This window comes from Panthera leo, chromosome A2 (assembly GCF_018350215.1).
Source record: "Panthera leo isolate Ple1 chromosome A2, P.leo_Ple1_pat1.1, whole genome shotgun sequence".
Classification (NCBI taxonomy): Eukaryota; Metazoa; Chordata; class Mammalia; order Carnivora; family Felidae; genus Panthera; species Panthera leo.
In genome coordinates, this window is record NC_056680.1 from 162,349,598 (window position 1) to 162,366,411 (window position 16,814).

Consider the following 16,814-nt stretch of genomic DNA (forward strand, 5'->3'; position numbering starts at 1 on the left):
AATACAAGCGGATGAGCGGGTGGGAGCACAGTGGATGTGCAGGTGGGAGCACGGGTGGATGTGCAGGTAGGAGCACAGATGGATGTGCAGGTGGAAGCACAGGTGGATGTGCAAGAGGGAGCACCGATGGATGAGCAGGTGGGAATACAAGCGGATGAGCGGGTGGGAGCACAGTGGATGTGCAGGTGGGAGCACTGATGGATGAGCAGGTGGGAATACAAGCAGATGAACAGGTGGGAGCACAGTGGATGTGCAGGTGGGAGCACGGGTGGATGTGCAGGTGGGAATACAAGCGGATGAACGGGTGGGAGCACAGTGGATGTGCAGGTGGGAGCACAGGTGGATGTGCAGGTAGGAGCACAGATGGATGTGCAGGTGGGAGCACAGGTGGATGTGCAAGAGGGAGCACCGATGGATGAGCAGGCGGACGTTTGTCTTAGGCTCTCACCGAGGGAGTCCCGCCTCAGTGGCACCCCAGGTGAGCCGCGAGATGTTGTGAGAAAGGTGGCTTACCTTACGAGAAGCATGCTTTTCTGAGCTCTCCAGGTCTCCGTCCAGGAGAGGCATGGCAAAGGAACTCAGGTCCTAGGATGGAAAGAGAGCATGTGGTCAGCGGAGTGGCCCTCGGGTGCCCACCCGGCCTCACCCAGGGGCCTCACTGACTCTGTGTGTGCATCGCCACCCCCTCCTAAGTCCTCCGTAAACACGGACCACGAGGGAGGGGTGTGGATGTAAGCGGAGACAGAGGACGGGGCACCGCATGCCAGCTCCCTCTAAGATCGGGAGGGAGATCCGGCAGCACGTCCAGCAGGAGAACACGCTCACATTCCCTTCCAGAACAGGCCACTGCCCCCCACCGCCCCGGGGAAGGGGTGAGGAGAAGAGGCTGGGACTAGAGGCAGGAGGGAAAGTGCCCCAGGATGAAGACGGCCGTGAAGGGCAGGACTCTCGGCGCCCTGGGGAAAGGCTGATGGGACAGGACCTCGTGTCAGGACACAGAATGTGGGGCTCGCGGAAGGGGTCCAGGACGCGCGTCTTCCTGGAGAGATGATGGGGGGCCGGCGGCGGGGAGAGCCGGGCTGGCGGCTGGGGCTCAGTGCTCAGTGAAGCTGGGTGGCACGGTGGCACAGAGGGGCGGCGGGGACCCACACGCGGCATCACTCCACTCTCAGCTCTGCTCCTCCTTCCCCTGGTCTCACCTGACGGATGCCCTCACACCCCGGGAAGAAGCCCCACATGGGAAGTCCAGCAGGAGAACTTGCCTGCGTCCTTAACCTTTCTGTTTTCCCTTTTTCGTTGTGGCAACATACACACAACACAGGACTTACGATCTTAACCACTTTGCGTGTACAGCTTGGGAGCGTTAGGTGCATTCACACCGCGCAGTCATCACCACCATCCGTCCCCCCGACCCTTCTCATCTTGCAAAAGGGAAACTCTGTCCTCGTGAGACAACTCCCCATCCCTTCCCCCAGCGGCTGGCACCCAGCATCCTACACCGTGTCTCTATAAATCTGACTACCCCAGTACCTCGCGTAGGTGGAATCATGCAGTATTTGCCCTGCTTCTGTGACTAGATTATTTCAGATGTTGTAGCCGGTGTCAGAGTTTCTTTCCTTTTAAAGGTGAATAACAGGCGCGCCTGGGTGGCTCGGGCCATCGAGCGTCCGACTCCTGATTTCAGCTCAGATCGTGATCTCGAGGTCGTGGGATCGATCCCCGCATCGGGGTCTGCACTGACGGTGGGGTACTCTCTCTCCTCTCTCTCCGCCCCTCCCCCTGTTCGCATGCACGCACACTCCCTCTCGCTCTCAAAATAAATAAATACAGATTTAAAAAGTGAATAACGCTCCATTGTATGGACGGGCCGCATTTTGCTTATCCGTTCAACCATCAGGGGACCCTTGGGTTGCTTGTACCTTGTAGCTATGGAGAAACGCTGCCGTGAACATAGGTGTTGAATCACGCCCCCCTCCCCCAAACCCGCGGGTTGGAGTTCTAACTCCCAGAACCTCAGAACGTGACTGTATTTGGAGACGGGTGTTCCCTCTTCTTTGGAAAGATGTCTGCTCAGGAAGTCCTTTGGCCATTTATTAACCAGGTTGTTTGCTGGTGAATTGGTGGGAGTTCTTTATGCATTCTGGACGCGAGCCTTCTGTCGGATGGATGCTTTGTGCATATTTTCTCCCATCCTGTAGGTTGCCTTTGCACTCTGGCGATCGGGTCCTTTGATGCCCAGAAGCTCGTAACTTTGAGGTCGTCCGATCTATCTGTTTTTACTTTGTTGCATGTGCCTTTGGTGACATGATGAAGACTTTGCTGCCAAATCCAATGTCAAGCGTCTCTTCCCCTGTGCTGTCTCCTAAGCCTTTTCTAGGTGTAGCTGTTACACTGAGGTCTGAGGTCCATTCTGAGTCAGATTTTCTCTATGGTCTAAGGTGAGGGCCCACCTTCCCTGTTTTCCAGGGATATATTCATGTTCCCAGCACCATGCATCCAAAAGACTGCCTTTGGGGCCCCTGGGTGGCTCAGCCGGTTGATTTCAGCTCGGGTCCTGGTCTCACCGTTTGTGGGATCGAGCCCTGAGTTGGGCTTTGCAGCGACAGCACAGAGCCTGCTTGGGATTCTCCCTCTCCCTCTCTCGCTACCCCTCCCCCTCTCATGGTTTCTCTCTGTTTCTCCAAAAATTAATACATAAACAAAAAAAAAAAAAAGAAAGAAAGAAAGAGGGGCATCCGGGTGGCTCAGTCAGTTGAGGGTCTGACATCGGCTCACGTCATGATCTCCTGGTTCGTGAGTCCGGGCCCTGCGTCGGGCTCGCTGCTGTCAGCCCAGAGCCCGCTTCGGATCCTCTGTCCCCCGCTCTCTCTGCCCCTGCCCTGCATGCGCTCTTTCCCTCACTCAAAAATAAGTAAACATTTAAAAAATGAAAGGAAAGACAGTCTTTTCCCACTGAATGGCGTTGGCACTTTTGCTACACATCTCAGCTTGGCCACACATGTGAGGGTTTCTTTTGGGCTTTGTATTCTATCTCGGGGGCCGCATGTCTGTCTTCATGCTGGTACCACGTTGATTCAATGACTACGACTCTGTAGTAAGTTTTGAGATCAGGAACTGTGAAACATCTCACACTGTTCTTCTTCTTTTTTTTCTAACATCCATTTATTTTTGAGAGAGAAACAGAGCGCAAGCAGGGGAGGGGCAGAGAGGGAGGGAGACGCAGACTCCGAAACGGGCTCCAGGCTCCGAGCTGTCAGCACAGAGCCCGACGCGGGGCTCGAACCCGTGAACAGTGAGGTCGTGACCTGAGCCGAAGTCGGATGCCGAACCAACTGAGCCACCCAGGCGCCCCTGTGTACCCAGGCTTTCTCGTAACCCATTCTGTCCCCGCCACCCTTCTTGCTGCTGGGATCCAGGTCTGTACCCTCCTCCCCCAGCTCTCTCTGGGGCTGCTTAATTGTCCTCTGAGACCTTCAGCCCCACCCCCTTCAGGCCATCTCCAAACCTCTGCTTGAAGAGTGATCCCTGAAAACGTGGGTCTCATTATGCCGGCCTCTCCCCTGGCACCCCAGGGACTCGGCAATGGCTCCCACCCCTGGTTGACCAGTGCGTGCTGATGAGCTCTTACGCGTGCAGATTCCAGACTCAGACTCCCTGGTGTTGAGGTCTGTGGTCTCGGGCCTGGTTGCACTTGGGAAGCTTCGGTCCCGCCGTGGAAGGGAGTTGATCCATCGACGGTGCAGTCCAGGCATCTCGGTGATTGGGCCGGCAGCCCGGGTGGAGGGCCACAGGTGACTGCCGGGAGAGCCACGGTCAGGAACCCTCGTCCAGGCCCTGCGGTCTCCAGACCGGGCCCTGTGGATCCGCGGACTTCCGCAGCCTTGTTTCTGATGTGCTTCTCTGCAGCCTTGTTTCTGATGTGCTTTTAAAACCCCGTCTCCCTTCAGCAAGTTCTCAGGCAGGCTGGTTTTTCCAATCGCGGCCGCGTGTCTGTGGACGCGGTCTGGAACGCCGTCTCAACTCCTCACACACCTCACTTCGAGGCTGCTCTTTGGCCGCTGTCCACCCCCTCCCAGGAGAACAGACCCTGCTTCACTTTAGTCCCTCCAGGACAGCGCCGGCCTCTAGCACAGAGCCTGGCCCAGGGCCGTGCGTGAATGGCCAGTGCTAGCCAGCACTGTCCCCAGCTCCTCACCCGCTCTGGGCTTTACTGGTCTTCCCGCCCCCCCGTCACCCCCAATCCTGGTTCACACAAACTCCTAACCAATATGACGGGACTTGGCGTGCCATATTAGGATCGTTTACGAGTCTGTTTCTCTAACTAGGCTTTGCGTTCATCAGGGGCAAGGGGAAAGCTAGTCCCACTCTCCGCCCTGCATTTGCCGGGCGCACAGCGGGCACACGGCACCGTTCGGATCAGCACCCCCTCCCCTGGGCAGCCAGCGGGGGGCGGGGGGGGCCACGCGGTCTGTGCCCACGAGCAGGCCCCACGCGGCTGCAATTCCCTGGGAAGTGAGCAGGAACACGGTGTGGGATGCTTATCTCCTGTTTTAATGAGTACATTCCTCTCCGGTTTCAAATAATCATTACCCTCCAACATTTGTGCAGTACGGCGGTCTCCACGCGCGGAAGCCTTCGCACAAACACTCATTTGTTCCTTGTGGAACCATCACGCTCTAGCGACTGAGGCCCCAGTGGCTAAATGACTCACGTTAAGACGGTCTGGGAAGGGGAGAGACCAGAATGCTGGGCCGGCTCCTGCCGCAGGTGGCCCGCGGCCACGGGGGGCCGCCAGGAGCGGCCGCGGCGGGTCCCCCGCCCCGATTTCTGACCAGGGGGAGCTCACGGAAGTCCCAAGCCATCCGACCGCTGTGGTGTGTCTGCTCAGTCAAGCATCCCTACAGGGAAGTCCCTTGGCATGAGTGGCGGGCTTTGCTGGAAGGTTCCTCCGCCCCACATTCCATGATGCTAATCTTGGCTCTCATCTCTCAGAGCTCCCCAAGAAACAGCACACACCTGGGAGACCAGGCATGGGAAAATCTCGAACTGCAACTGCGGCCACAAGGCTATCAGCTGGTGGAATAACGGGAGGCCTGGCCTCCGAGCTCGGCTGACATTCCAGAAGGTTCAGGCTCTTGGAACTTCCCGTTTACGGGCTTTCGAAATTTTAAATTCCCACCAGAGCCTCACCCTTTCCTCACTGATTTCTCTTCTCCTTGCCATCCCTGAACCTCCTTTTCTGGTCTGCCAGCCGGTCAGGCCGCCCACGGTGCCAGGTGGGCACCTTGCTGGGCCATGTCGAGGCGCTAGGAGACGTTTAAGACCTGGTTGCGGCCAAGAGACTCTGGGATCGTCATCAGCCGCACACGCTATAGCCTAGACCTTGACCGCAGGCTCTGGAGACCACTGTCAGGGTCTCTGGGGAAAGTGAATTTTCAGGATTTGGGCTGATAAAGTCGCCTGTCAGGAAAGCATAAGGATAAAAGAGAAAAGACCTAAGTTTGGAAAAATCGCTGAGATGTGAGCTGACCTTAAAAGTAGCTCATTTAGGAGGCGCGCCTGGGGGGCTCAGTCGGTTGAGCGTCCGGCTTCGGCTCAGGTCATCATCTCGCAGTTCGTGAGTTCGAACCCTGCGTCGGGCTCTGTGCCGACAGCTCGGACCCTGGAGCCTGCTTTGGATTCTGTGTCTCCCTCTCTCTCTGACCCTCCCCCCGTTCATACTCTGTCTCTCCCTGTCTCAAAAATAAATAAACGTTAAAAAAAAAATTTTTTTTTAAAAGTAGCTCATTTAGGGGTGCGTGGGTGGCTCAGTCAGTTAAGTGTCCAACTTCAGCTCAGGTCATGATCTCATGGTTCGTGGATTCAAGCCCTGCCTCAGGTTCTGTGCTGATAGTTCCTCTGTCCCCCCCGCCCCCACTGCCCCTCTCTGCCCCTCCCCTGCTCATACTCTCTCTCTCTCTCTCTCAAAAATATATAACCATTAAAAACAAAATAGCTCACTTAACCCCCACAGCCCCATCCCTACCCTCTTCAGAAATTCAGGCAAAAGCCAACATTCTACCGCAAAAAAGGTATCGGCAACAGAGCTGTTATTAATCTGCCCTTAGTGTGTCCTTGTTAAACCTTTCTCTGGTCCTTAGGGCAGCCCATACAAGTAGGGAAGGCAAGCGGTACCATCCCAGTCCACAGATGACGATACTGAGGGTCAGAGAGGTTAAGCCACTTGCCCGAGCCAGACAGGCGGACGGTAGCAATCAGGCCCTGCAGCCCCGGGGCCACGCACTCCCGCTCAGAGCTCTTTCCGCTCAATCCCAGCACCTCCTTGCGATGGCTCAGCTCCGCGAACAAAACCCAACTCGGTATCAGAGGCTGGGAAGACGCAAACTGAGTATCCTTGGCACAGCGGAACCTCGGGGGACAAGAAAGAGGAGTGGGGGTTTGTACGGTTCAGCGCTTCAGCCCCAAGGCAGCTTATGATGCTTTCTCTTGAAGGCCTACTCTTCATCAAACGCAATTCACGCTGATGTCGCAAAGACCGGCGTCCCATCACCCAGTGTCATCGCTCCACACGCCGGCATGCCTACGCTTCGTATAGTTTGGGGGCCAGTCCCCTGCCACGCATCCCGAACCCCAGAAGATAATGGATTTTATACCGTGCCCAACTGACTTACGAATCCCGGAAGGACAGGGGCTGTCTTACTCATATTTTAGCCTCGAGCGTAGGTGCGGGGTAAGTGCGTATCGATCGGGTGCGGTTCTGACCTTTTGGTCTTACAAAACTCCTTTGTTGATGCAGCTGGGATACCCCAGGAACAGTCCTGACGAAGGCACAAAGACAGGACAAACAGAAAGGCTGCCAATGTCAGGGGCCCGTGGCCTGCACCTGAGGGCCGGCCAGGGGTTTTAAATATCAGGGTCACAATAGGACATTCCTGTGCAATTAGCAGCAGGCTGATTCCTACTGAGGAAGGAACACATCTAGAATGGTTTGCATTCTCTGCTCCCACTGAGCAGACCCGAGGCACCAGAGACATCTGGAGCCACCCCAGGCTTGGGAAGGGCTGGTGATGGGCACAGCCGGGTCCCACATCGCTACGCACGCAAGAACACGACCCGTGTGCAAGGAAGGGGCCAGAAGGCTGAGTTCCAGCCCCAGCTCTGGACTGGGCGGGGGGGGGGGGGGAGGGAGGGGGTCTCAGACACGTCTGCATTCAGCTTCTCATCTGTCAAGTACGAGGGGATTAACCGGATAATTCCAGAAGATGCCTTTCAGCTCCCACGGTCTGGGTTTTTATCGCTGAACTAAATGTCATCCTGGGATCAGGAACCCCGTAAAGAAGTAAAATGTACCCTCTCACCTTCTGTTCGTCACGAAAATAATTTTCTTCTATTCTCAGGCTTCTAAGTCATCTCCCCCGCCTTAGAAACTCTGGGTTTGGGGGCAGGGTGTCCATGAACATGGGCTGCACCTGCGGAGGGGCGAGGGCACAGCCATGGTCCCCGTTGATGCCTCAGAGAGGAGGTGGCGATGAGCCAGCCGCACTTCTTTCTATCTTGACGTGACTTTCCTCTGCCTCCTAAGTGTTAACCTTCTGCCTATTCCATTGGTTTCTGAGGCCCCTCTATCTTAAGCACCCGGGTCATCGACACAAATGCCAGGCGCGTCCTCATGGATGCTTGGCACGATTCCAGGAAAGCTGTGAGCGGCACCCTCAGAATCACCAGTACTCGGTCACTCAGGTTCCACACGGAACGCGCCTGCCCTGCCCGTGTCCCTGACTCTCCTCGTCCCCGTCACGCCAAGGGCTGCTGCTCACGTGATTTAGCCTCGTCTGTGTCTCATCTGCTGTGGCTTGAAGTTCACCCCTTGCGGTGAGGGCCTTGGCAAGCACCTCAGGTGGGAGGCCCGAGTGAGGTGTCTCCAGATGGCCTGGGTTAGCGCCATCCCTCAAAGCCGCCCAACGGGCAGTTCTTGGTACCAATGTGGGGGGTGGCGACCAGAGCCATGGTCAGTTGGGGCCTTTGGAAAACATTCACGTTATATAACCACTCTCCGAAAAATAAGGAACAAACCCTGAATCGCTGGAACTCGGCAACAGGGGAGGGCCAGGGGCCAAATTCGGCAAAGCCTAAACTTAACTCTCAGAGAAGTTCCAGAATTCTTGATTTTCCACAGAGGACATCGTGGTTTCTGACTGCAGTTGGAGAGGCTTCCTGATGTAAAAAAGACAAGAAAACCGCTCCTTTTCCCGCCTGCAGCCACCCCGCCTGCCCCAGGCCCCCCACCTGGGGGTCCCGACTGATTCGACAGCTGGCTTGGGCTCCCCCACCCGCTGCCCCGGGGCCTCGGTGCCAAGGAAAGTACTTGGGCCCCTGTGCTGAGCTGGCCTTTCTCCAAAGAAAGGAGCTCTGGGCCCCAGGAGGGGCGGGAGTATGGCAGCCTGACCCTGCCCAGTGCTGAGGAACTACCCTGTCCTGCGGCCGTCCCCAGTTCCTCGCCCGGCGGCTTCTTTGGCACGACAGAAGCACCAGCCGGGAAACCGTTTTCTCTCCAGAACTCCCCCTCGTTTTAGCCTCCGGGAGCCTCGGTTCTTCACTCTGTCAGGTGAGGCCACTGGCCGGGGGGCCATACCTGTCCTCGGGACTGGGGACGGCACAGGTGTATCACCGGGACACCCCCCCCACCCACCCCCCGCCGCGTCCCGGGTCAACTGTCAACCCGGAAAGCCCAGGTGGCCTGTCACGTTCCACTCGACCGTGGCCTGAAACGAAGCTGCAAAGGTTCTGCAGACGTTGGCTGTCCCTCCTTGTAACGAGAGAGCAGGCCTGATCCCCTCCCCACGACGAAGGACAGGGTGACAGACACCTCGTGCGCAGCCCTTCGAGGGAGGGATTACCAAGGGCCAGCTGCTCCTGGTCTCCTCTTGTTTAAGAGGCAGCTAGGCCTTGCCCTGCCTCGTAAGCAGCCTTTGCTCGACTATTGCTACACGGAAGCTCGGAAGGGCCCCACGGGCGCCTGGCCTTACGGCTGAGGACGCCGTGCAGAGGGAACTGGCTGGTGCTCTGGAAGGCCTGAGGGCCCCCGGTCCACATTCCCAGGGTCCCCTCCCCGCCCCTCCTCACTCGGGCCCCCAGAGTGACCCCTGAGAGACACATGTCCGGGCCGGGTTGAGTCCAGCCTCCCTCTGTTAACCACCGAGGATTAGGAACTGGAATCAACCCTGTTTCTTGCCATCTCCGAGCCCCCGGCTCCTCCCGGAAGAAGGGAAGAGGGAGGGCGAGTGGGGAGGAGGCTCCAGGGGTCTGAGTGGGCTCAGGTCGGCCAGGAGGAAGGCTCGGTCATTACCGGGGTGGGGGGGGGGGGGCTACCCACAGGGACCACCTGGGTGGCAGGTTGCTGCCTCAATCCAGAACAATCCATATCTCCACGGGGGGTATTTCCTGCCCAAGCCTGGCGATGGGAGGTGGGAGATGTCACAGAAGGGGGAGCTCTGGGCTCTGGGACCTAGTGCCATCACGGAATCTGCGATGCGTAATTTGATTGTCACTTTGGCCGGGCCAGAGGCTCCAGTGCCTCAATCGACCACCAGTGGAGGTGTTGCCGTGAAGGTCCTTGTAGATGAGCATCTACGGTCTGAGATGACCCTCCCTGACGTGGGTGGGTTTCACCCAATCGCCCAGTTTTGCCCTTAGAGCAAAACCTGAGGTTTCCAGGGGCGCCCGGGGGCTCGGTCGACTAAGCGTCCGACTCTTGATTTCGGCTCAAGCCACGATCTCACGGTCATGGGATCGAGCCCCGCATCAGGCTCTGTGCCGACAGCACAGAGCCTGCTTTGGGAGTCTCCCTCTCCCTCTCTCTGCCCCTCCCTTACTTGCACGCACTAATGTACCTTCTCTCTCTTTCACTCTCTCAAAAAGCAAACAAAAAAACCAAAAACGCTGAGCTTTTCAAAATTAGAAGGAATTCTGCCCCAAGACCTCAGCACCAGCTCCTGCCTGAACTCCCACCCGTCACCCCGCCCTGTGGATTTAGGACTCAAGAGCCCCACAGATGAGCTAAGTCCTTAAAACAAACCCTTTGTGTGTGTGTGTGTGTGTGTGTGTGTGTGTGTGTGTGCGTATCTACATTATGTGTTATGTACACCTAATGTATTAATTTGTAATCATTTATATTAAGGGCATATAACATAGATGTGTATATTAAGGGTATATTACATACCCTTATAATATACATATTATCTTGGCTGCCTCTGGGAAGGAGAGGGGGGCCACTCGGGGGAAGGGGGGCTCTGTACACACAGCTGAGCCTTCACTTCGCCACAAGAAATCCCCAAAGAAAATAGCTGGAGGCGGGATAGAGACGGATAGGAAAGGGTTTCCATCCCAGCAGAGTTGAGTGGAAAAACAGGAAACAGCCCAAACAGGCCTATTTTTACTGTCCTGGAGAACACGTGCCACACGCGAAGGAGAGCAGCAGACTCAGAAAAGCCCTGCTGTCCCATCATAGCCTCATCTGTTCACGCCTCACCTGCGAAATGAAAGCAGTCACTCTTGCGTCACTAGCCGGGGGGAGCGTCGTGCGAATTTCCCCCAGGCACCTGCTCACGCTGCCCTGGTCCCTCCCACACCAGCAGCGGGTCGACAGCAAGGACCTCGGCTCATTCACCTGAGTGACTCATTCCTCTACAGTGCCAGGCACGCAGCAAGACTCAAATGGGAGTCTGTCTTTCCCCCAAACAAAACTGATACTGGAAAAGGCGCTCATAAGCTCATTCATACTGAGGTATAAATGACTGATGACAGCTCAGAGTGCGGGAAACACCCAGATCTTATGAAAAGGAAGTGATGTTTAATGGGCTACCTCGGACCGCTGGGCCCTTCTGAAGGCAAGGGCAGACTGAACACAGGAGCCATCTGTGACAGGAGGGACAGCCCTTAATCCCAGCGCTGTTTTCAGCCCTGACATTTTACTATTCTACTGAGACAACTCTTAAGATAGGGTTTGAAAAGACCAAGTCTGGGTTTCTGGAGAGGCTTTATTGACTCACAAACAAAATGCCAAGCCACCAACCGAGACTGTGCTATCCTTGGCATTGAACCCTCCGTGGGGGCCACACACTGCCTGGCCAGCTAGGGAACTATAATTACGGGGCTCCCACACTCTAACGTCCCCTTCCTGGAGCAGAAAAACCAACCACGAGGGAAAGTGGAGGTGCTTCTGAGTGCATCCCACAGACCCAAATGGCCCTCCATCACACCTGAGCCCCCCACCCTGCCTGGTGCCCCTCGTAAGCAGCGCTTGGCACCTCAGGGGAATTCAGGTGGGTTTGGCCCAAACTTCAAGAGGGGCATCATAAATCTGAGTAGAACTGGGCACCCAGGGAACATTTCTATAAGGTCACAGTGCCGCTGGCTGGCTCTGAGACACGCCCTATGCAGGAGCATCTGGCACAAGCATCAGGGCTCAGAGAGACCTCATTTCTGCCCCCAACCACCTACCCAGCGAGGCTCTGGGGCTCCGCCCAGGAGCTGAGCGGATACCTGCAGGGCTTGGGGCTCAGAATTTTCAGAGTATGAAATGTCCATATCGATAACACTATGTATCAAATGAGCCCTCCCCCTTTCTGCAGGTCCCGCAAGGATTCCCCTCCATCCTGCTTGCTGTGCCGCCCCCCTGCTCCGGGCCACCAGGTTACAGACTGAAAAATACGAGGAGTTCAGAGTAAGCAGCCAACACCAAGGACGCAAAAAGAATTCAAGGGCTTCCTGCACTAGGCATAATGAAGGGAGCTGCTTTCGTTTGTTCCTCCTGGCTGCTCTAGGAGCACCTGGCTGCTAGTTTTTTCTTTTTTTTAATGTTTATTTTTGAGACAGAGAGAGACAGAGCATGAGTGGGGGAGGGTCAGAGAGAGGGAGACACAGAATCCGAAACAGGCTCCAGGCTCTGAGCGGTCAGCACAGAGCCCGACGCGGGCCTCGAACTCACAAACTGTGAGATCATGACCTGAGCCGAAGTCGGACGCCTAACCAACCAAGCCGCCCAGGCGCCCCCTGGCCACGATTAGTTTTCAAACGAATAGTCCAAACCCATCAGTGGATCATAAAATCGACTTAGTTGATTACACAACCACAAAAATGTGAATTAGAACACAGTAAGGGTGCATTTCATTGTTTCATAAACTTTTTGATTACGCACAAACAGACCTAGAATAAAATGCGCGTCTGTCCTGGTCGGAGCCTTCGGACCTCCCCTCGTATTTTGCACCCAGAAATAGGCACGCAGTAAAGAGACAGAGAACCACGTCTCTCTACTGTCGTGGGAGGTGGGCAACTCCTTCCCTCCTCCCCTCTTATCCAACCCCGTGCGTCCCTCCCCTGCCCTGTGAGCCGTGGGCACTGCTGTTGTGACCCAGCATGGGCAGCCTGGCTCCTGCCACCCCCAGACCCAGACCGGGAGCAACCCCCCCCCCCCCCATTGAGACCCCCTCAGAGTGGTCTCTGTCAGCACCTATACCCACCCCCTGGGTGGGCCAGGCCTGCACACGCCCCCCTGGTCTCCTGACACCTAAATCCAGGGAAATCATGCAGTGAGAGCATGTTACAGCCGGAAAAGTTCTCAGAAATCTCCCAAAACAATCAACCCCCTCCTGCCCCCGGGGGAGTAATGGACGCCCAGAGAGAGGCGACTCAAAGCCGCCTTGCACAGTCACGAACCAAATCCTGGTATTGCAACTTCTAGCAACTTCCGGTCACACTACGCTCTTTTTAGCCGATGGTGACTTTCTAGCATCTGTTTCTATTACGTAAGGTGACAACAAAACTATCTCACGGAGTCCCGTTGCGAGGCAAGTCCGGGGCGTGGGCCCGGCCGTCCTGGGCCCGCGGTGAACGCCAGTCCCGATCCACGCACGAGGCGTTTTCCAGTGTTGGCCTTTCTGCATCTTTCCTCCGGCGCCAAAGCTCTTGTTCCAAACTGCGCTTCCTGGTTGTTCGTCAGCGTGGTGTGAATTTGTTACTTCCCGGAACCCTCCACACCTGTGTCACGGCCATCAGGGTGAGCAGCCGCTCCAAGAACCTTCCGGAGCCACAGAAGCCTCGGTGTCCCGCTGACTGAAGGCTGGTGGGTGCTCCGCACAGAGGGGCTCCAGTTGCTTTGGCCAGCGGGGCGGGGAGCTGGTATCTGCCCGCTTCTGCTTCCTCCCAGGGCCGCACCTGCTGAGGGCCGCGTCAGGCACATGCCCCACAGCTCCACGCGGGAAATCAGAGTTTTCAGGTGGAACAGGACGGCATTGGGAGCACGCCGCACCCTCATCACCGCTCATGACCATGGAGGGTGCCGGGGACCCCATCTGGGCCAGAGGCGCCCACCGGGCAAGTTAATGACACTCAAAATGGCCAAGTAACTAGCTCTTTTTAAAGTGAAGCTTTTGGTCCTGTTTACTAATTTAGCTCTCGCCGTCAGAAAAAAAAGAAAGAAAGAAAGAAGGAAATAAAGGAAGGGAGGGAGGGAGGAAGGAAGGAAGGAAGGAAGGAAGGAAGAAAAGAAAGAAAAGAAAGCAAGCAAGCAGCTGGGGCACCTGAGTGGCTCGGTCAGTTAAGCAGCTGATTCAGCTCAGGTCATGATCATGAGGTTCATGAGTTCTAGCCCCACGTTGGTCTCTGTGCTGACAATGCAGAGGCTGCTTGGGATTCTCTCTCCCTCTCACTATTCCTCCCCCTCCTCAAAAAAAAGAACATTAAAAATATGTTTTAAAAAAGCCGCTGATCGGTGGGAATGCAAGCTGGTGCAGCCACTCTGGAAAACAGTGTGGAGGTTCCTCAAAAAGCTAAAAATAGAATGACCCTACGACCCAGCAATTGCACTACTAGGCATTTATCCAAGGGATACAGGTTTCAAAGGGACACATGCACCCCCATGTTTCAAAGGGACACCTACACCCCCATGTTTCTAGCAGCACTATCGACAATAGCCAAAGTGTGGAAAGAGCCCAAATGTCCATCGATGGATGAATGGATAAAGAAGATGTGGTATATATATACAATGGAGTATTACTCGGCAATCAAAAAGAATGAAATCTTGCCATTTGCAACTACGTGGATGGAACTAGAGGGTACTACGCTAAGTGAAATTAGTCAGAGAAAGACAAAAATCACACGACTTCACTCATATGCGGACCTTAAGAGACAAAACAGAAGATGAACATAAGGGAAGGGACACAAAAATAATATAAAACCATGGAGGGGGACAAAACAGAAGAGACTTATAAATACGGAACAAACTGAGGGTTACCGGAGGGGCTGTGCGAGGGGGGATGGGCTAAATGGGTAAGGGGCACTAAGGAAGCCGCTCCTGAAATCATTGTTGCAGTAGATGCTAACTAATTTGGACATACGTTTAACAAAATAAAAAAATAAATTAAAAAAAATAATAAAATAAAACAACATGAGAAAATCGGAAAAAAAAAAAAAAGAAGAAAAGCCGCTGATTGGGCCTATGCCCCCTCTGTGACAGGCCCCCAACCCACTGTGTCAACTGGAAACCCACACCCCATCTCTGGCCCTCAGTTTCCTCATGGGATAGGAGGTGTGCAGGCTCAAACTCCAGAGATCCTCCAAGCGCCCTCCAAGACCCCCAGTTCCGTTCTAGGCCATTCCCTTCCCCAGCCCTGCGACGAAAGGGATCCTTTCGACACACCTGGGTTGGGCTGCCCCCGCCCGGCCTGGGGTCCGGCTCCAGAGGCATCAGGACAAACGCCAATAAGTCAGAGCCAGCATGGGGTTGGGGGAGGGAGAAGAGGCAGAGCCCCAGGCATTTTTAGGGCATCCGGCTCTGGCTGACACCGTCATGGTCAGCCTGACATTTGTCCAGACCCACAGAACGTACCACACCAAGAGTGAACCCAAGGTCACCTCTAAGCTTCAGTTAACAATAGTTTATTCATAAAGGCTCATCGATTGTAACAAACGTACCTCTAATGCAAGTTGTTAACAATGGGGGATACCGGCTGGAGGGGGGGAGAGGAAGGTGGTGTGTGAGAATTCTCTGTACTTTCTGGACAACAGTTCTGTAAATCTAGAACTGCTCAAAATGGGTCTATTAACGAAAAAAGAAAAAAGGCAGGAGCAAGAAATGGTTAGACATGCCTTCAACGCCACGGCCAATCGAGCACCCATCACACTGGGCCAGGCCACCCGCCCTCTGCCCTCCGTAACGGGAGACAGAAGGGAGCCTGCAATCTGGCTGAGGGGCCTGCCTGCAGCTCCCCGGGAGGCTCGTGCATCACTCCACTCGCGGACAGGGGCTGGAGCGCGGTCACCTCACCCCACGTCCACGGCTCTCAGGACTTCCGGAAGGCAGGGGAGCAGGTGCGCTGCACATGCCCAGACTCTGCGTCCTAAGCCAAGTGGATCTTGTCTAAGGCCTCCAGGCAGAGAAAATAAATGAGGAGATAAGGGGGTTAGGCAGCAAGAGGGCCAGGAAGTTCTGAGAGCCCAGGTCCCCTCTCTTAGGCCGAGCCGGCCAGTGTGGACCCAGGGGTGAGGTCTCGGGCCTTCTAGCTCCAGATGGAAGCAGGTGCCAGCCCGAGTCACCAGGCAGCCTCAGAATGTGTGGAGTGGATGGACAAATCCCAGCGCCAGGCCGGAGACCGAGTGGGCACCCAGAAACTCATGGTTCCTGGCCGGGGCCTCAAGGCCACAGACCACAGCGCGAACGAATCCAAACAAGGAATTTGCTAGGTTTTTTGTTTTTTTGTTTTTTGCTGCCAACAAGCCCATTCTGTTCTGGAGGGGCTTGTTATGTAAGTAGGGGAGGGAAGAAAAATGCTGGACGGGAGGCCAAAGTCACCAGAACAGCAGAAACTTTTAGATCAGCTGCTGCCACGGCAGGGAGTCAGGTAAACACCGGGGTTGTTTGTGGCTTTGCTTTTTCAAGGAAGGGAGAAAAAAAAAAAAAAAAAAAAAGCCTGCTTTTCATATCCTAAGAATTGGGCTAACAGCCATGATCTCCTCAGAGGACCCGGTCACTGAGATGTCCCCGTGTGCAGCATGCGTCCCCAGGCCACCCGTGCCTCCCCGTGGGCCGGCATGGGGCTCGGAAGAAGCATGTCCTGAGCGTGTCCTCCGAATTTCTCATCTGGTCCCTGCTAGAATGCTTTGGGACTCGTATTTCTCGCTGAAAAAGCACAGGGGATTCTGGACTGGGTCGTGTAGGGATATTCCAAAGGCCAGGGGACCCCCTGGGATTGCCTGTCCCTTAGCCAGGCCAGACCCTTGTTTTCACTGGGGGTCACGGCCAGTGTGCCCCAGAAGCCTCTGGACCACGTATCTCTCTGCCCTTTGTATCTATGAGGCCCTGGGGGCGCCTCCCTCCACTCGCCAAGCACAGGGCCTCACGCCCCAGGTCCCCATGCCCAGAGTGGGTGGACTTTGAGCTTCCGGGACCGCCGTGGGGGTGATCTGGGAGAGCAGCTCATCCTCGGGGAGGTCCAGGGAGCAGAAAGGGGACCCCCACAAGCAGAGGGGAAACCGGGGCTGCCAGGGCCGCTCTCTGCCGTCATCGTTGGTGCCCACTGCCCCGTTTTCATGGTTTAAAGACAGGATAACAAGAAGATGTAGTCCGCCCTGGTCAGTGTGCCCAGCCTGGAGAACGGAATGACGCTGAACGAGAGCCTTGCTGGCTGAAACCTCCAGGGTCCCCCCTGCCCGGGGCAGAAGTTCCCGTACCCCTCGCCTGGCATTCAGTGCGCCCAGGACACCGGTAACTGGCCTACACGCTGTCGCCAGAACCTTGAATTATTAAGGTTATAACCTAG

The 16,814-nt window shown here is 55.7% G+C and overlaps 1 protein-coding gene across 4 annotated transcripts in view; it reads right to left on the bottom strand.

Annotated features, from left to right (window-relative positions):
• The window catches only part of PRKAG2 (protein kinase AMP-activated non-catalytic subunit gamma 2), a 258,209-nt gene that overhangs the window by 182,971 nt on the left and 58,424 nt on the right, over positions 1–16,814 (bottom strand). For all 4 annotated transcript variants that reach the window (XM_042927131.1, XM_042927129.1, XM_042927128.1 and 1 more), the window contains exon 2: positions 514–585. In XM_042927131.1, the coding sequence (XP_042783065.1) occupies positions 514–585 (72 nt within the window). The remainder of the gene's footprint in view (positions 1–513; positions 586–16,814) is intronic.